Source organism: Cydia splendana, chromosome 4, assembly GCF_910591565.1.
Source record: "Cydia splendana chromosome 4, ilCydSple1.2, whole genome shotgun sequence".
Lineage (NCBI taxonomy): Eukaryota > Metazoa > Arthropoda > Insecta > Lepidoptera > Tortricidae > Cydia > Cydia splendana.
This window is the reverse complement of record NC_085963.1, coordinates 7,238,588-7,259,950: the sequence shown is the minus strand read 5'-3', so window position 1 is coordinate 7,259,950 and position 21,363 is coordinate 7,238,588. Positions and strand designations below refer to the sequence as shown.

Here is a 21,363-nt window from a genome sequence, read left to right as displayed (position 1 = left end):
AGAATAGATAGTATAGATGGGTCCTGTCATAGTAAATTTTGTAGTCACAGTAAATTTACTGCCATCTACGAAGTTACATATGTCTTTGCTTATACTTAGGAACGATACAATTCACTACATATACCTAAGGTATGTGCTCTATGTAAATTTACTTAAAATTACAACACACGTATAGAACATGGCCGTACACCTACCCAACTGTTCGTTTAAATTGAACTCTTATCAATTAATTAACACACTTTCATTCAGTGAAGGCGAAGAGAGCGCTTATCAGTAACGAGGAAGGCATCAATTCTGATTGATGCGTCGCTGAAAAAGACCATTGTTGTGCGATTGAGACGTCTAGACCCTGCCCATGTACAGTCGCCATAAGATATCGGAACGGCCAAGGTGCTAATACGAATATCGGAACACGCCTCTTAGGCCAAGAAAGGTACGCTCGGCTAGTATGGCGGAATGGAAATAATTAGTAATAGCTGAAATTTTCGGTGTACGGGACAGATAATAAATCTAGTGATTACGTCGACACATAATCCAAATAAATATATTACATTTAGGTATTTAAAAAAAATGTAAAAATATAAAAAATCACAGAAAATTTGTAAAAAATATTAATAACATTTTTTAAAATTATACTCATAGATAAATATTTGCTTTATGACATTAAGCATGAATCACACAAAAAATAACTCTGTATCCTACATTTAAAGTAAGTAACCTACGGTTATTATTAAATTCAGTATATTTCCGTCCTCAAAAATGGTAAAAGGCTATTTTTTCTCTCATTATTTCCAAATTACAATAAGTACAAGCGTTGCAATTTAATCGTACACTAAATAATACCGTATGGTGGGTTTTATGGGGTTGTGCATTAATTGCCTGGTTAAAAATGGTAATAGATCAATATCATATGGGATTTTCATTATGAGTTCTCTTTCGTCGAATACTGTAAAAATCGACTTGAAATATGATTCGTAACACAAAAAACCATCAAAAACATTATCGTTGCTTTAAAGTTGCCGCGCACGAGCCAGCGAGCTGACGCGATTGGTCGTTGCATGGAGCGGGGCGACGGAACGATGAAACTTCCATCGCCCCGAGCGCGAATATTTAAAAAAGTATTTAGTATATTTACTATTTACTCGGTCAAAACATATGTACCAGTGAACGTAAAAAACACGGGAGACTAGATTCGAACTAATTATCAGCTTTAATCTGGGCAAGAGTGCTGTAAATAAGAAAGTAAATTTTACCTAATTGCAGGCTTTCCGTCTTAGCGTGCGCGTTAAATTTAATACAATAATAGGCCAATTATATAGGGCTATTATACTGACACACACCCAATTTGATAGCAGAAAAAGACGCGAAATTAAAATTTTCTTAGGGAAATCAAATCTTCGCGCCTATAAGTTTAAACCATTTTTCAATAGCGGTCATTTAAGTACCACCCCTCACCACTAAATGTAATTATCAAAAACGACAGTTGCTAATGTTCCCTAAAGTAAGCATTTCTAGTTATTGCTGCAATACAGTGGTACCGGGCACCTTGCGACGCAAGGCCGAGCAGGAATCGCAAACCTTAAAATATTTGCACTAATTAATTGAGTTAGGATTTTGTTAGTACTCTTTAATTGAATAGCAAAAAATATAAGTTATGTATTAGAAATACCGTTTTTAGTCGATTATTAATTGAGTAATTATTGTTAAAGTTAGTTTTACCATGTGGTGTCGGTTAAAATTTCACTAGTAACATCATTTGGCGACTAGGGCAATAAAAGTCGACACCATAACCAACAAATTAACAAACAACAATAACCAACAAATTAACAAACAACAAAAATTTGCAGTAATATTCCAAAACTCGACTGAACGCAAGCGCACCGAACCGTGTCGCTCCCCTGACGCGACTCAATGTCACAAAACGTAAGGCCGTGGTATTAACGTCAGCGGATAGCTGAGCGGCGAGCGGTGACTGCAGGCGGCAATAAGGTGTTCAGTTAATGTTTTTATAATTTGAAATGACTTCGTTTCCATGTAGAAATAACCAAACAGACTTTAGAAGCATTTAATATTTTATTTGTGGCCGTATAAATTATGTTTTATTGGTAAATTAACTACAATTATTCATATTTGTGGATAAAACAATATACATACTATAATTAATACTAAATTAACATTAAATAAATACATTATTTATGACATAAAAATACATTGCGCGTATTTAACTACTTAGCACTGTTTAATTACGATACTTGCAAGCAAGTAGTAAAGTATATGGCTCCATCCTATCCTGTACCACGATATACAAGCGATAACATTTTTGCGACAGTTTTGTATAGATAATGGATTTGTCGCTAGAAAATTACGATATCGAGATAAAAGTCAGGTCTCTGAGCGCTATTGAAACCTTAAATGCTTTTTACTTATACATGTTTTAAAATTTATTGGTAACTATCAAAACATACATACAGTTAGTCATACTTACAAACTAAACACACACAAGTTACTAACTAAACATTGCTGCCGCTCCTAGACGCTTCCGGTGCAAAAGTGCCCATAATACTCGCGGCATTGCCGCGCTGAATGGCTATGGATAGCCTTTGCACCAGAAACGACTCGGAGCGGGGATCCTCCCCCTTCTGCCTAAGTCGACGGCCTATGTCGCGCACCATGTTTTTCGCGTCCGCCCCCCAGCAGCCCGCCGTTTCTACCGCGAAAGGGACAAAAATGTAACCTGCTCCCAGGGGGGCATACTTCTGCCGCTTCACTGCAGCTTTAATTACATGTTTTAAATTTGCCGCGCTTTTTCTAGTCAAGCTGAATGTGTTTCACTATAGAATAGTAATCGAATTGGTTCAGATTTAACGTTTAATGCATATAAATAACATAATTAGTAAATAACATAATTTTGGACTAAGTACATTATACATGACATCAGGCTATGGTTTGGCGCACCGTGACCCTGAACGGCGCGGTAATGTGTTACGGCTGTTAAGTGAAGTCCAGACGGGATGATCAAATCGACCGATTTGATCAGAAATGAAATTGGGGTCAATCTCCAAATTAAGCAACAATTAAACAACTGTACCGATATTTGGAACCTCAGAATAATATACCCGGCCGGATACCGAATAGTAACTTTGCTTGATTTCAGAGTAAACAAATTGGATTTAAGAAACAGTCACTGTCATATTGTACATTACTCGTTTATTATTTCAAATCAATTTAAACATCCACTCACTTGCACGCGTAGGTACCTACTCATTTCGAACATAGAAATGAGTCCGCGCCAACGTTCACCACGAAACAGGTTAAAACCTGCACAATGCGCACCTAAAAACCGAAATGTAGGTATTGTTAAATTTAGTTTGTAGTTAATTAGTTTTTTGGTGTAAGTGTATGAACCAAGGTCTGAAATAAATGATTTTTTATTTTTTTTATTGTTCCGCCGGCCGAAGATTCGGCGGTCGGATACCGAATATTTGGCCGACGGTCAGGCCGAATATCCGGTATCTGACCAAAAACAACTATCCATTGCATCATTTGCATCTCTAATGGAGAGTGGCAACACTGTCGTAGGTCGTATTGCCCTTTTCTAGCATATACGTCCCTCGCTCCTACACTCCCACCACACTGGCAGGTTGCTTTGTCAGTTATACAAGGCAAATTTTCAAGTCATTGGCTTGCTGTTTTTCCATCTGGAAGGTCGTGAAGCTAAACTGCTGGTGAGTTTTTGAATTTGTACCTCAGTTTAGCTGACTATATTGAAATAGTTATTTATTTTACAAGGGGGCAAAGTTGTTGTTTAACCGCTCGTGCTAATATTGATACTTGAGCAAGTAAAACATTCGAAACATGGAATCTTGAGCGTTGCGAGGGTTTCAAAGCACGAGGGTTAAACAAAATTTGCCCCAAGTGAAACACAAAATGTTTCACCATACCAACCCGAAGCAAATATTAAATGTAAAAATATCATACAAAATCAAATACAAATGTATGTTATTAAATATTTATGATTTAAAAGTCAATTCTACCAGCAAATATAAGAAAACAACTCAAAATTTGCATTTGATTCCTTTGCCTCACTTGTGAATAAAATGAAACTTTGCTCTCAGTTTTTGAAGCGCAAAGTAAGCCTTTCCGAGCTGGTGTGGTGAAAAACAGTTTCTAACGGCTTATGCCGCTCGAAATAAATAATTCAATTTTTCACGCCACTGTTCGGAAATGTGGCAATAGGTGGTCTAAAACCAAGCTGGAAAGTAGGCAATAGCTGTAGCACCTGAACCACCACTACTACAATGTTTCATTGTTATCATCATCTGTCATTGGTGACAGTTCGCTACAGCAATGAGTACAATTTAAAACATAAAAATCAATAAAAGGTCTTTTTTGGCGCAACTTTTTCCTTCAAAAATAAATTTAGGTTATTTATAGGACCAATATCTTGTTAAAAAAAACGAAATGTCAAACTATTCATTCATTCAGTCAGTTCATTCGATTCACGCTTAAGGCGTTTTTTACTTTTGTAGCTGTTTGTGGTTTTTTAGCAAAAACGCTTCTAAGTTTAGAGTCGGTTTGAAGCAAACAACAGAAAAACGCCTCTTAAATGTGATAAAAAAGAAAAAAGGCGGGATCGGAAAATTCTCACTGAATTGGATAGTACTATAAAATATAAGAAACACGTATCTACGCTCGCTGTAAAAATAAGTTCTTCTAGTGAAGAAAATGATATTCTTACGCTGACGCCTACCGAAATCCAAGAGACAGCACAGGCAGTGGCTAGTAATTTGCTACCAGAGAAATCGCGGGCTAGTACTTATAGTTATGCAAATGTTTCCTTATTTCCTCGCAGTAGTCGTGAAAAGCACTATGTAATGCCTCGGCCGGAAACGCTAAAGATGGAGTCGTATTATTCGAGGGCCTCCACCAACGTGTCGGCCCTCAAACTCACTCGTCCATCTTTTAGCGGTTTTACGTCCTCTCCTACAATGTACTATAGTTGTCCGTTAAATTATCTAGCAAATAAAAACGATCCGGAATAGTGATGTGAAAGTGCAAGAGGATATTAGAAAGAGAGATGCCTAAGAGTACCATACCATAATGAATACATGTATCTTAGCTGTATATTGTATTGTTATAAATAATGTTAAAAATGCTTTATGTTGTTAATGTGTTCCAAATTGTGCCGTTTTGGCATTAGCTGTAAGGTGCAATTTGTTATTTGAAATAAATAAATAAATACAATAAATGTTAATTTTACAAAATGTACCTATCAAATTGTATACTTTACTAAATATCTCTCTCCTCACAGGTGTTACAATAAAGGGTGTACGTACTACATAATTAATTAAACACTCATAATATAATTATATTACATACACATAATAAGTATATCATAGGATAATATCCTATACATATTATGTATAATCACATTGGTTTGGCGTCTTCCCACCACCAGGCGATAACAAACATGTTTCAATATTATTCGTAGGTTCCGAATATCGGTAAAGCTGTTTAATGACAGCATTTACACAAAAATAAAACGCTAATTAAATAACTTATCATATCCGGAACTACAGATGCAACGGATAGTTGTTTGGCCGCATACAGGATACCGGATGTACGGCCTGACCATAGGCCGAATATTCGGTATTCAGCCGCCGAATATTCGGCCGGCGGAAATATACCTACATTCCGGTTTTTCAGGTGCGCATTGTGGAAGTTTTGACCTGTTTCGTAATGAACTTTCGCGCGGACTCATATAGGTCTATCACTAGGTACGAAATTAGTGCGCGAGCTAGTGAATGGAACGTTTAAATTGTTTTAAAATAATAATCGAGTACGATTATATTCCGATATCAAGCATAGTTACTATCCAGTATCCGGCCGGATATTAAAATAAGGGCGAGATAGGATACCGGATAGTAACCGAATATCCGGTGCATCTCTATTCGGAACCTAAAGTTTTAATCCTGCATGGTGTAAATATGTATAATTTTGAGACAATGACTTGAAAATTTGTCTTGTATAACTGACAAAGCAACCTGCCTGTGCGGTAGGAGTGTGGGGGAGAGAGGGACGTATATGCTAGAAAAAGACAATACGACCTAGTAAGGGGCTGTCCATACATGACGTCATCTATTTTTGACGATTTTTGTCCCCCCCTCCTCTAAAATCATCCAAAAATCATGCTTCGAATGGCACCGTTTCCTCCTGCGTCATGCTACAATCCTCCGATGTCCAGACCCGCCCCCCCCCCCCCCAAATTTGAAATGACTTAAATTTATGAATAGCCCCCTACGACAGTGTTGCCACTCTCAATATTATTTATTCTTAGGTTCCGAATATGGTGCAAGGAGTAAGGTGCAAAAGTGTAAACATATATTTGACGTCGACTCTTATTATGCTATGTTATACTTATTATGGAACTTAGGAACATAAACTATGAATAGAAAGAGCACGAAATAGTCAATATAATACGTTTGTTGAAAAAAAAGTCTACAGACACTTAGGCGCGAAGGGTTATTGTCTCATAGAAAATTTGAATTTCGCGCCTTTTTCTACTGACAAAGTTGTTGGATAGACGTTAATATCAAATGAAAGAGTGGGCCTACCCACTTCGCTGTGACAGAATGTGAAAGTGTCACCAAAACTGTCAAATGACTACGATAATAAGTATTCCTTTTATAATGCCACTCCACACTATGCCATTCTGAAATTAAATAAGACGATAGATAGTCATTCGCAATTTTTATTTTTGTAGTGGGTCATAATTGACGTATATAATTACGAATATAATTTGAACATCAACCAATATTCAAATAATATTGGAAATGATATCAGTTATTTTTAATCAGCTATCATTCACGCGCGCGTTCATTTTGCTCAGACTTGGCCGCACAAATATTTGGTGCGAGCGAGACGCCCGCGCACGTTCGAATTGGCCTGTCACTTGTAGCAACTTGTAGGTAAGTACATACTTACCTACATACTATCCACGCGTCCTTGGCACGAACTCCCGCCACCGCCCGCATTGAAACTGTCCCCGCGCGCCGCAAGGAAATGTAATCCTTAGCATTAGCGCAAAGAGTTCAAATTTGGTAGTTTCATTTAGCGAATTTGTTAAAATGCACATATTTATTACATTGACCATATTTTTGTGTGATTATGTATTGAATATCACTTTGAACGTTATCAGAACAAAGTCTGCAAGAAATTATATCTATAACCATTTTTTCTAGCATGTTTAAGGCGTAAATATATATACAAGTGATACAAATAATATTGATGTCGGATTCTCGGATAAATAGCTTAATGAGGTAGTTTTATGGTAATTCAATCAAAGACCTAATTATTACTTTTTTTTTATATCAAGTTACGACGTATATCCGTGAGGCCCCGCCATTTATTGAATGAGTTATTTTCCGTGTTAATATTTTGACTGATTCCATTGTCGACTCATTATAAATATTATTTTCGTCACGTTTACGAACTAAAAATACTATTACTATTTTTAACAAACAAGAACGGCTCTTTTTTTTAACTATTTTTTTTTACCTACTTCCGGACAGAAAGTTGGTTGGATTCGAAAATAAAGTATCTTAAAATGATCTAAAGAACAGGAATAAAAAAAGAATTGCCTATTACTAATTAATGTTTAACGTAACCGTATCTTTACTGGAGTATCTATGGTAGGGGAGCCCAAGAGGGGATTTTTGTGTTTACTCGAGCGCGTCAGATTAAGATATGAATGATATCTTGTTACGCCGTGTAGTCTACCTTTACCCCTTTTAGCCATCTATGTTGAGCCCTTGGTTGGTGGGGGGTTGGTGGGGGGTTCAACAAATTGTTAAGCAGATTGTGGATTTGGTCATATTAGTCCAAATTAACGCTATAATTGTGCTATTACTAAATCTGATAATTATTTGCACGCATTTCCTTAATCTGACGGTTACAATTTAAAAATTAGGCGTCAAACCTTTGTTCGTCAGATTAAGAAAATGCCTACAAATAAGTGTTATATTAAGTTATAGTAAAAATATAGCATTAAAGTGGACAAAACGACCAAACCCACAAACTGCTTAACGATTTTTTAACCCTCCACCAACCTCCCGAAATTAAAAAAAAATTGTAGACGCTTTCCGGCTCGCTGGAAAAAAAACATTATATAACTTTTTTTTCTTCTTATCATCTAATATGTCAAGGCGCTAGAGTTTTTGAGCACCTCGGCCGCTGTGGCGGCGAGTGTACTACGAGTAACATTTTTAACTGACCAAAGGTGGGCCTTATATCTTTGCAATAAGGTTGTATTTGGAAGTGGACAGTATGAACGATGGTAGACCCATTGGTGAACGCAATCGAGACGAAGTCTTTATGCAGTCCAGTGTAACCTGATCTCGACATCGGGTACCTAAAAATGTGCGTACTAAATCTGATTGTACGACGTTATGATACCCATTTCCACGTACACTCTGTTAGCGAGAATAATTAAAACCTTGTATGTACATAAATAGATTACCTATATATTTCGTTTTATTTGCTCATCAAACTACAATAAAGGTTGAACACGCCAAAACTGGGGCATGTACAATCGACTATTGCTATGCAAATAATAGAGATATACAAACTTTTATGGCACCTACTTGGTCACAAGACACTGGCCTATAATGTTATCAAGTTTTTTTAAATTATGTTTATTCGTTGTCAAAATGTCGAGCAAACAACATCAACAACGCGAGCGAATTTTGCACGAATACGTAGAAAATTCATTACTGAGCTACAGAGATATCGCGAAACGACTGAAATGTCCTCAATCTACGGTTTGTCGCGTATTAAAAAAGTTCCGTGCGCACCTAACAATAGATCGGAAGCCAGGAAGTGGAGGCTTGCAGGGTGTCAAGAATAAAAAAAAGGACGAGAAGGTGGTGAACATGTTTGCCTCAAATCCTCAGATTTCGTCTCGCGATGTTGCTAAAAAAGTTAAAATGTCTCAGTCCTATGTTCAAAAAGTGAAACGTAGGGCTGGCCTAAGGAGTTATAAGGCCCAGGCAGCACCAGATCGAGACTCGAAACAGAACTCATCCGCGAAGAAACGGTCTCGAAAACTTTATGAGAATTTCATAACCAAATTTGCATGCGTCGTCATGGACGACGAAACATACATAAAAGGTGACTTTAAACAAATTCCTGGGCAAGAGTTCTATACCAGCCTAAGTAGAGTAGACGCCCCTGAAGAGTGTAAATTAAAAAAACGTTCGAAATTTCCAAAAAAGTACCTGCTTTGGCAAGCAATATGTAGCTGTGGGAAAAGAAGTCGGCCGTTTATTACTACCGGGACAATAAACGGCGATATTTATAGAAAAGAGTGTTTGCAGAAACGTTTGCTACCTTTCATAAGAAAGCATGACTCACCACCTTTGTTTTGGCCAGATTTAGCCAGTTGCCACTACTCAAAACCAGTGATGGAATGGTATGCTGCAAATGGGATCGTGGTGGTACCAAAAGTGTGCAACCCCCCAAATAGTCCGGAACTGCGGCCCGTTGAAGAGTACTGGAGTATTATGAAGGGAATATTAAAAAAGAAAGGCGGCGGAGTAAAATCGGTCCCTGAACTACAAAAGATGTGGACATGGGCGTCAAGACAGTGTTCTATTAACATGGTGCAAAGTCTTATGAGCCGTGCACGTAGGAAAGTTAGAAAAATGGCTTACTGTGTAGACCAAATCTAAAATATGGAATGTTATTTTAAACAGCGTTAAATATGCTATTAAATGTGTAAAACATAATATACTTTTTCACTTTTATTATAATTTTGTACTACATTTTGTGTGCCCCAGTTTTGGCGTGTTCAACCTTTAAGTACGAAATTCTATTTACTTACTCATTATTTTACAGATCTCATGGTTACCTTATGACTGGTTTTACTGAGGCGAAGCAACCCAGACGGTCATGTTATCGCATATCTAAATACCTCATAAGCAATACAGACGCTTAATTAGTATGAACTGCTTGAGAGATTGCTTGCAAAACGTTTGAACCCACACGATGATACGTCGCATGTCTGGGTCGTGGCTACCAAATATGTTAGGAACATTTCACTAATCAATGGCAATGCGTGTTTGGCTATAGGTATAATTGTTGTGTCCAGTTCTACTTTTGTTACTGCCACAATGTGTAGGTCTAATGCCACAATGTGTAGGTATGACTAATGGTGTCTAATGGTAATAGCATGGTTATGTACCTAATTGTATTCGGTTTCATATCGAAGACCGTTAAGTCTAGCCGATACATAGCCTGGCTACCCTACGTGGCTGATAAATGTCATGTTTCGTGAGCCCTTTGCAGTTTTCATTATATTTGAAATAGGTAATGTCAACTGTCAAATACATACTTATACGTGTCTAATCCATTAATCAGCCAACCGGTAGGTACCCAAATACAACCAAAAACCTCCTTGATTTACATGGCTGAAACAATTACTCTTTGTACGGATATATAATAATATAATACATAACAGTACCTATGAGCAATTGTGCTTAATATAATCTTTTGTAAAGTCCAGGCCTATGGGATTACCCCGTTTCATATTGGTTTTCCTAGTTTTAGTCCGAATTTCCCGAGAGGATAATTATGTAGTTTCCTTTGAGGTTTATCGTTATTAAATAATAACGTTAATTAATTTTATATTGATGATTGTTGACTTCTTAAAATTTTCACTAATGCCCAAAAGTATATTCCTTATGTTATTGGTATTTAAACCATTTGATAGCCGTAGTACTGAAGAGTATCAATCGTTAATTTGCCACAGCTGACACTTGAACTTAACGGTACTTACTAAATCGATACCATTGACTGAACGTGCTTCAAATGAAATGATGACTTTAATTGACTATAATTGAAGCTAATTTGTTCATAACGGTTTATATATTATAGTTTCTTATTATGTATGTATAACGTGTGTTTGTTTATTCATTGCCATTGGGGCATTTCGTTTAAAAAGGATTATCGTAATTATTATTCAAGAGCAACACTTCCGTACCTACTCTGGCCAAATTTTAGGTTAATATTCTATATTTAGAAATCATTAGGACGCATCTATCACATGATCACATGTTTAAACAACACGCTGAATATCTCTACTGGCTTCTTTATATTTTATAAATGCACTAAATACACGAGTGACGTAACCCCAGTTCGTTTGATTGTAGCAATGCAGAAGAAGACGTGTAAGCCGGCCATGCTGGGCCGCGTGTGGTCGGCGAGTCGGCGCGCGCTCAGCCTAGAGCACACTCCTGCGCATCAGTTCGGCTGCTGTCAGTGGCAGACGCAGCAGCGGCCACCGGTCGCCTACCTTATATACAGGTACTTATAAATGACTGGCTTTAGTACAGTAACCTCGTTGAAGAGGAGTTCAGAAGACGTTCAAGCCTACGTTTGGCCATCTGGAGCTGGTGCACGCCGAGCCTTGAGTAATATTTCGCTCATCTGACTGACACACTCCAGTTGGCTGTCAGTGGTATCGCATGCCAGTCGCGTATTGCATGTAATGTTTAGGTATAATCTAAACACAAGATTCTGAACATTAAAGAAACCAAGTAGATGCAGGAGTCTATGATGTTCTACATCATACACCGCATTTGAAAGGTGACTGGTTTTAAATTAATAATTCAGCCAAATTAAATCTACAAAGTAGGAATAGTTTACTTCTCTAAATAAATTACTGATCACAAAAAATGGCCTTGGTAAACAGTCAATATGCTTATTTATTAAGAGTAAACACATGGTTTGTTCTCAGACTACTGAAAATAACTTTTAATTAAAAGCCGTTGCTATATCGTCAGGTGAGGTGACAAGCAAAACTCACTAATTACCACTACAAGTTCATAGCCATAGTGAACCATATTAGTACTAAAAGAAGGTCGATTTTTGTTTAATATTTTTTTAGTAATTAGTGACTTTTGGTTGTCATCTGACGTCGACGATATTATAATGTAATGGCCCTAAGGAAATAAAACGTAGAATCCAAGTGAACAATTCGTGTGTACATTATAAACGAATCTTTAACTCCCTATGTAGTGTAGTAAATAAAGGTAGTGGACCCCGCAGTAATTCCTCGGCCAGAAAAAAACTATACAGTATGATAAAGTATCAATAAATAAAAAGTATTGTATAAATTTCCAAAGAATAATAATAATAGAATTAAAGTAAATACCTAAAGTCTTAAATCGTTAATATCTTTTTACGGAAAAATGCTCCGTTCAAACTTTCTTCACCAGACATATTCATGTAACGTATTGCAACAATATATGAAATATCAAAAAAATATCCCAGCAGAAATACCAGTATTAATAAAATAAATTTTTTTGGCGTGTCTTGGACCGAAAAAATGGCTCAGTCTAATTTTTTCACTGGAATGCCATTTTATTGCCGTTTTATACCTACAAAATGAAAATCTAAAAATTTTCCACTCTCAGTTTTTAATAGTTCTATAATACATACATTTCGATAAGCATTTTTTTTTGGATTTTTTTACCCACTGCGCCAAATTATATTCTAAGATCATATAAGAAGAAAAAAATGACAGAGCAATTTTCCGATGAAAATGAGCGTCAAAAAAAGGAAGTATCATAAAAAAATATTCTCATGTTTGACAAAACTTTTAGATTTTTTTCTAGTATCACATACTGATGCAAATAACTTATTTTGTAAAATAATTTTGGACTGAGGAATTACTCGGTTCAATATATAATCAGATTTGTGTTTTTACCTAACTTATGAGTGTTTTTTTTTTGGATATTTATAATGTTAGTCTCGGCTCATACTATACAATAACCAAGCTAAATTTCATCGACTGAGAAATTAATGCATGGGTCTCCATACAACAACTTGCTTCATTTACTACACTAATGGCACTTACAGCCCACACAAGAAATATTTCTACGTCAGGTAACCCTCAGGTTGAAGTTGTATCGTAAATTTTTTAGCATGTTTGTATTTTAATTGGAGGACGTCCATAACGTGTATATATGGCGACGAACATTAATAAGGGGTCCCTGTGAAGGTTTACTAAACTACCTAAGTACCATCGCCCACACTGTTAACTGTCCATTGATAAACCTTATTACAAAAGGCATAAGGTCCACCGATGGACAGTTAAGAGTGTTGCTGTTTGTACTTAGTACAGTGAAACCTGGATAAGTGAGACTTCAAGGGACGAGCAGATTTGTCTCACTTAAAGAGGTATTCCACTTACCCAGGCTCTCAGTTAGCCAGGTACAAATAAATTTCCGTCTCATTTACAGAGGGTCCCATTAATAGAGGTGAGAATAGAGGATATATCTCAGTTATAGAGGTGGTTAATAAGGTATTTTGTAATTATCTTTAAATGTTTAGGTAAAGTAATCCTTGTCCCTAAATATTTTTCAAGTCTGTTTAAATATTTCTTTGAATTTATTTGAATGTTTTTCCAAAGGATAGATTTTTTCAATTAAATTTGATACGGACTTCATTGCGTCTTAGAAATTTTATAAATGAAAATTTGTTTATGTTGATGTTTGATGATGTTTAATGTTTAGACACAATTAAGCAAATGCGGAATTTGTGGACAGACTAAGAGTTAGTAAGAATACGGAAATAGATCAATAAAGTCCAAGTTAGAGAGGTCATAGATTGACGTTATCTCAGATACAGAGGTAATTCGTATAAAATTCTAAAAAAACAATTAGGAAAATGTAATCTTATAAATATAGTCTCAGTAAAAGAGGTGAAATACACTCTCTGTCTCAATTATAGAGGTAAATGTGACTATAAAATCACAACAACTAATCCCAGTTATAGAGGTTCGTTTTATCTCACTAACAGAGGTAATTCAGTGCTAAAGTGTCGGGACCGTACCATGAGTCCCAGCTATAGAGGTTTCTCACTTATCCAGGTCCCACTTAACCAGGTTTCACTGTAATTGAGATGTTTCCGAATATCTTACAATGATGTATTAATCATTGTAACTCTACCTTTATATTTATATTTGACTCAAACTTCTATACACAGCTTAATGTTTTTCTGCAGAACAATTTACAGTCACCATCAGATACATATATCGGAGCGGCCAAGGTGTTCACAAACATCTGAACAAAGCCTCTATTATAAAGGTCTTAAGGTGGATGTTCAGATATTTTTGCGCACCTTATCCGCATCGACATCTGATGGTGATTGTAAAATTGCATGGACACATTATGAATAGAATTCAGTCATGTAATGGCCATGCACTTTTGCAGATGGGTACATTTAACCTTGTTTTATTTAAGTATTTTTTGATCCAATTCACAATTAAACATTGTATAATTATGTATGAGGAACCATTACACGGAACATTCGTTAACAGGATCCAGGGAAACGGAGGGAAGTCGATAACAGGGACTTTTGGCAACCATTATAATGATTACTGCAAAAGTCCATTTTCCTTTTCTTATCTTTATAGCCATGACATTGATTTACCATGTGACGTAAATCACCATTTGATTAATTCACGACTCATGTCACATTCGTTTTCCATAATTGATTTAAACCCTCTCATCCGAGCATATACAGAATTAGTTCCTTGCAATTTACTTAAGGAAAATGTATGACAGCCATAATATTAAATCCATGGCGTATAACACACTGTGACACACACACAGTGTATGTAATTTAAGATTAGATAAGTAGGCGATTACTGCCAAGTTACCTAAAGTCAGTGTCGGTTACTTCTATACCATTAGTAATTCCAGTGATGCGATTAATTATATTGTTATTTCTTTATTTCGATCCAAATTTCATGACATTCATTATATTCCAACAAAACATTGTCAATAATAATGTCATTACTTGATGTTAATTAAATTGTTATTTATAGTGTTTGGCTCGCATAATCTAAGTCGTTTTCCTTAGACCAGCCATTCTCTAAGTGTGTTCCGCGGAACCCTAGGGTTCCGCGACACCCCTGCAGGGATTCCGCAAGAATTTAGAACTATGCAAAAAACACACTTCTAAAATCTATTGTTTTATTGTAGGGTTCCATCAAGTATTTCGCTTTCCAAAAGAGTTCCGTCAAAAAAAAAGATTGAGAACCGCTGCCTTAGACGATCCAGGTTAAGATGTGTTGTTGCGATATTATTTTCAAGCGAATGAATAAGTAGGGTAACTTGTTGATCAATGAAACACAAAAAGTTCAAACCTTCCTATATCTGGTGTTTTTAAAGTTATGAGTGTTATATTTCGTATGAAGATAAACAATTTTTTTGGCTATCGTATGGCATTCTTGCTTTCTACTTATCTTTTACAGTTTCTGTACAAACCTTTCTTTAAAAAATGAGTTTTGTTTAATTGTGTACTTGTGCATGTTTTCAATGAAACACTCTAATTTTTACAGTGAAACAGATGTAATAATTATAGTCTACCATGAAACATCGTTAAAAAACATTGAAACGGTGTAATAAATAAGTGACATTAATACATATATGCTTTCAACCAATTAATGAGAAAGGAAAGGAGAAAACAGTGGTAGGCTGAAATTTGTTATTTAATAGGTTTCTGACGTATGGAATTATTATAAGAATGCTGAAATATATAAAAGCGAAAACTTGTTTCATTGTACACACACCTGAGTTTCACTGTTAATCGAAAATCTAGTCGGCACGTACGGCATGCTGCGCCTTTTATGTCCACGGAGCATGATTGCCAACTAAGTGAACGGGGGAGGGTTTTGAGCTTCTCCATGTTTGATATCATACACTTTCTGGCAACTAGTGTTTTATAAACGACTGTTTCAATGTTAGACATGTGACCTATACCTTGCCATCAATGAAACATTCAACATATAAACCATCCTATCACAGCCGTTTCTAAAGTTAAGTATCTTATATTTTGCCATATGATAGACAAATTATTATCAATTTTCATGACATTTTACTTTCACAATTTTCGCACATATACTTTAATTATTAAAAAAATAACGAGTTTGTTTCATTGTGCACTGGTACATGGTGTTCAGTCAACATCATGTTTCATTGTATACTACATACAAATGTTTCATTGTGAGACTAGGGGGTGTTTTTTAAAACAATTTAAAAAAACTTCACCAAAGAGTGAACTAAATTTAAAAATATTTAGCTCCAAATAAACTTTAATACACATAGAACACAACAAAAAATTAAATAACGCCAAACTCTATTCTATATCTTGGTAAAAAATTGAGAATCATAAATGAAAAAGAATAGTTTTGGCGCACGAATTCACAATAACGCTCGTAGCAACTTGCTCCTTCTCAGAGGCGTGCTCGCGTATTGGTGAGGTGCTGGGGGTCCCTGAGCCTGCCCTTGCTTGACAGACGGCACTAGCTGGTAACACCTAGTTTCCGAGATATCGCAAAGTTTTACTGTGTCCGCTTGTTTCACCCTAGGACAACTGACCCTAAATTATTTTGTGCATTAATCATTACCTAATTGGTAATTTAATTTTAGAGCCTGGAAACGAACAAAACGTCTTTAGCTAAGCTTACGTAATGCAGTGATTAAAATCGGTTTGGTAAATTAAAAAGTTCCATACTAAAATTATAATTTTTTGGTGAACTAGTAACAAAATGGGTAATTACCTATTTCCTCCTATCTGCTACTTCAAGTATTTTTATATACTTTTATGTACATACATAGGTATTGCTTATTTTTGTGGCGACTGTAATACTTATTTACGACACAAATGCAAAAAATTGGTATGCAAATTCGCAACGAGTGTCGAATTTTTAAAATACGACCGAAAGGAGTGTTTTATTTTAAATTACCTATTCGCAGTGTATCGTACAACGTTTTACAGTACATACATAATGGCCCTTTAAATTTTCGACGTAGTTACGTAATGTGCTTATTATAGCACAGGGTGTCGTAATGAAGCACCAGACTGTAAATACCATTAATATTCACCTTCCTCAGATGGCTTCTGTTCATCGGCGTGGTATCGGTCGGCATCGCGAGCTTCGCCTGCCAGCAATTACCAAAGCAATACGAGAGCAAAGTGGAGCTAAAGTACATGAAGTGGTTCATATACTTTACCAACTGGGGGTTCATGGTGATCGCTCTGCAATCGGGACTGGCCCTGGCGGTCGTGCACCGGTACAGAGCGGAGCGGATATTCAATCTGAGTAAGTTTTGCTATTCCTTATTCCTCGTTCCGGATCGTACCTGGTCCAACAAATCTTCTTGGCAATTCGACGGGGCAACGCTGCCAGTGTCATGGCGACGTTTGGGCCGGCTACGGTCCGGGGTGGCACCATAGCATAGTTTAATTAAGTGGTTAAGATTGATAAAGCCTGTTGTGGATTACATCATTTGTAAGTTCATGACGAAGCCTGTAGATGATTTGCTTTTGTTTCCACTCGTCGAAGCCTGCGTTGCTGATCACGAGCTATGCATGGACTTTCTATTTAATTTACTACATATTGTTTAAGAACTTAGTAATTACATAATATATTTGGATCCTTACTTCAATTTAAAATCTCTTTTTGAAACCTATTACGCCCTCGTTCTTTATCATTATTTACATTTATGTCCAATTTGTCTCTGACAGTTGTACCGGTATTTTTATCCTAATTGTTGCAAGAGTTGAATGATTTGCATCCTTATTATGGTACAGGAATAGCTGCGTCCATAGTTCTTTATTTATTTACCAAAGAAAAATAAGTTTACAGGTAAAAATAGATTTTATAAATCTTCACGTAAAGGTTCTGGAGGTATGATTGTATGTACTTTCTTATTATGCTTACCTACAGCATACCCACAGTACCTACAGATCTTTTCCTATTTTCGATGTTTGCAAAAATATTAAAAAAAATTCAACTGCGGTGAAACTTAACCCTACATCAACTCGACACGCCTTACCGGCGCACGATCGGTTTAAATAATTAAGCTCAGGGCCCTATCGACCTACTCTAGGCAACTAAATTATCAATGTGTCTGATCCCTGTATTTAATCTACTTACTCAACGTAGGTATGTTCGCCTTTATAGCACCTGAAATAGCTTCATATTGCGAAATCTGTGTCGGGTAGTCTACAGTAAGTGCATAATTTGCACGTAACAGAACTCCCGGTGACTCATTCAGTATTATTTACCAAAGCGGCATTCATCAAGTATGCCACTATAGCGTGACAAGTGAATAATCGTGCCCCCTACTCTTAATCTTTATAGAGCAATGTCAAGACTCGCGTGGGTTCCTAACTTCCTAATTAGTTCTAAACGCTTCCCGCAACCGTCATGCGAATTGCAATTAGTGGGACTAAATCGGCGCCGTGTCGTAAAAATAAAAGACAATTTACTGACGACACTTTTAGTTTCAATTCGGTGCACGTGAATGAGAGCACGTGTTTTAGTTATTTCGCTGGTGTCGCGTTATTCATCAATAGGCTTCAATTCATTTGTTTACAATTTGTTTCAATTGTTGTGTTTCTAAGATTGAACTAATTTCGGCAAAGTTGCTATGACATGGACATGACTAATAATGTTGTGTCATTGAAAGTAGTTATACGAATTGATTAATTTTATTTATGAACTAAATTGGTACTACATCTATAGTTGTCCGAGAGATTGCAAACTTTAAATGAAAACAAGCAAGCTTATGGATTTTTTGTACAGGTTAATGCAAATTACGCTCAGGTGATGTCATGATTCGAGTGTCATGTGACTATTGACTATTAATTATAATCGCTTGACACTAGATAAGTCCAAGTCATCTCGCAAAGATGGCTTAGCTACTTATGTCTAGTTTAACTATTTTGCGTAAATTACACTTTTCATAAACCGCACCTTGAAATTGAAATAGGTACTTATTTAAAATGTTTAACGACGCGTGTCCTGGAATATTTCTGCGGTAAAGTCCCCCATATGTCGTACTTGCGATAAGCTCAAGTTCTATGAATGACGAAATCAATATTCGTACATATACATTCTGACGTCAGCGATGCACCATAGAAACCGTGACAGAAACGTCAACAATAATCACCCCACCTGTTATCGTATCGATTTTCATATCCGTTGCTAACCGAGTGGGGCCACGTGGTCGGGCCATTCCACGCGCGTGGAAATCGCTCTTAATGAATCATCATCATCATCATTTCAGCCTATATACGTCCCACTGCTGGGCACAGGCCTCTCATGCGCGAGAGGGCTTGGGCTATAGTCCCCACGCTAGCCCAATGCGGATTGGGGACTTCACATACACCTTTGAATTTCTTCCCAGATGTATGCAGGTTTCCTCACGATGTTTTCCTTCACCGAAAAGCTAGTGGTAAATATCAAATGATATTTCGTACATAAGTTTCGAAAAACTCATTGGTACGAGCCAGGATTTGAACCCGCGACCTCCGGATTGAAAGTCAGACGTCATATCCACTCGGCCACCACTGCTCAATGAATGTGGTTTTAGAATTTTTAACATAAAAGAAAATAATATTTAACTACTACTGGTGTGCACCCTGAAGCGTAATAATGTATAGACTACGATCATTTCGTTATTGATTTTGATATCTGTAGTACCAAATTGCTCGTGAAGGCCTTTTTAGACTGATGTAGGTAATACGGGTGAAGGTTGATACATACAGCTGATACGATGACAGCTAAAGTAAGTGATTTCCGGGTGTCAGTCGCGCCGATGGATGATCAGGTCCGTTCACTGCACTGACGCCAATCAAGTGCCTAATCATTTTCGTTGCACATTTATCAGGCATTCGTTGCAGACTTTGTACTTAGTTGACATTGAATACCAATGGTTAAAATTCTAGCAAAATTAAACATGATTATCAGCGATTGTTGTAATTTTAATAATCTCTTAGTAGCTCCAAGGATACATGCTTGATGTCATTGTACAGAGTTTTAACTCATAGAGCAATGATTTTAAACGGAACAATGATTGGCAAACGCCCGTGGAGTGGCCCGGCTGCCGCCGACGGGGGACCACGGCGGCTGATTGATACAATTTCGCGTCAATGAGGCCCGACTTCGCTACCCGCGGTTTTAATTATCCTTATTGGTTCTTCATTCCCGTCTCCGGCCCCATTCTTTACCTTGCGCCTTTAATAACACATGTCCAAAATAGTCAACTAATGCAAAATCAATAGATTTTTAACTTTAATCACATGACGTAGCGACGACAAGCAAGTGTATGCTTGGGATGAACCAGCAGAACAAGGATTTTCAATTACGAATTTGCAATTAGGATTGTTCATTTTTTTTGAAATGTTCTATTTCGAAAACCATTTCGAGATATGAGGTTTTCAAACAGTTTCCGACATTTGCTGCGATATAATAATTGAGGATTGAAGATATTTCAACAAATATCCTTATGACCTTAGTTTGACCTTTCTCGTTGGCTGAATGTAAAGTCATCGCATAATAAAAGTTATCGGACCATAGTAAATCAATCCGTCACTCACGTAATTGTCAAAGTTATCATTGTCATAATGAAATTTTTCAGTTAAACCGCTGCGCTGGTTTGTTATGATTTGATTTATAATTGATACCTAAACAGTAGTTTTCGTTGCTTAATATATCAAAGACCTTGTTCCTACGTGTGGGAATGATTCACAAAAATAATTGTTCGAACCCGCGAAGACCTACGGCGTGAAACATGGTGCCGTGAATTGAACTTGGAATACCTACCTACTTACACACAGTATTGCTGTGAGGATCACGTCGATGTAAGTATAAAATTAATATTATTTTACTACAATTATTTAAAAGCTCAGTTTGTAGGTAGGGTCGCGGGGACCTATGTGTTTTCTGTGGTAATGTAGCCAGAGTATATAAAGGCAAACCGTTAAACAGAGATGGTGCCTACTAGAAAGAAACACTATTCAAGAATACATAGTCATACTCAAAATTCAGCCTGAAACTGCTTTAAAAAGATATAATTTCTAATTTCCAGGTACATGTTGCAGTTCAAGCTGCTGATATCATGGTGGACAAGACTTAAGTTAATAGTTGTGAATAATAAAACATGTTTTTGTTTACCTACTTTTTTATTAATTTAGGAAATATATGTATATATGTTTTCCAAAAAAAAAGTAACTATACATATATGTATGTTCATCATGTTCTGCACGAGCAGCTGACAATGATGGCTTCGTGTTGACGAACCAGAAGAGAAGTGTATGGTTTGTTATTTACTCTGTTACCAGGCATTATTTACTGTCGTAAAGTATTATGACGATTAATATGACGTTCGTTTCGATACAAAATGCTCAACTTTGTTCAGGGCCCAAGTCCTTAACAAAATCAATCTCCTTCGTACATTACGTATCCCACAGCCGTATCTAAATAGGAATCACATGATGACCTGAAAT

General features: G+C 36.6%; 1 protein-coding gene across 1 annotated transcript in view; it reads left to right on the top strand.

The window, feature by feature from the left end:
• Window positions 1-21,363, top strand: part of LOC134789775 (protein rolling stone-like) — a 53,351-nt gene that overhangs the window by 18,967 nt on the left and 13,021 nt on the right. The window contains exons 2-3 of the mRNA XM_063760420.1: window positions 11,208-11,361; window positions 16,962-17,170. Of these exons, the coding sequence (XP_063616490.1) occupies window positions 11,208-11,361; window positions 16,962-17,170 (363 nt within the window). The remainder of the gene's footprint in view (window positions 1-11,207; window positions 11,362-16,961; window positions 17,171-21,363) is intronic.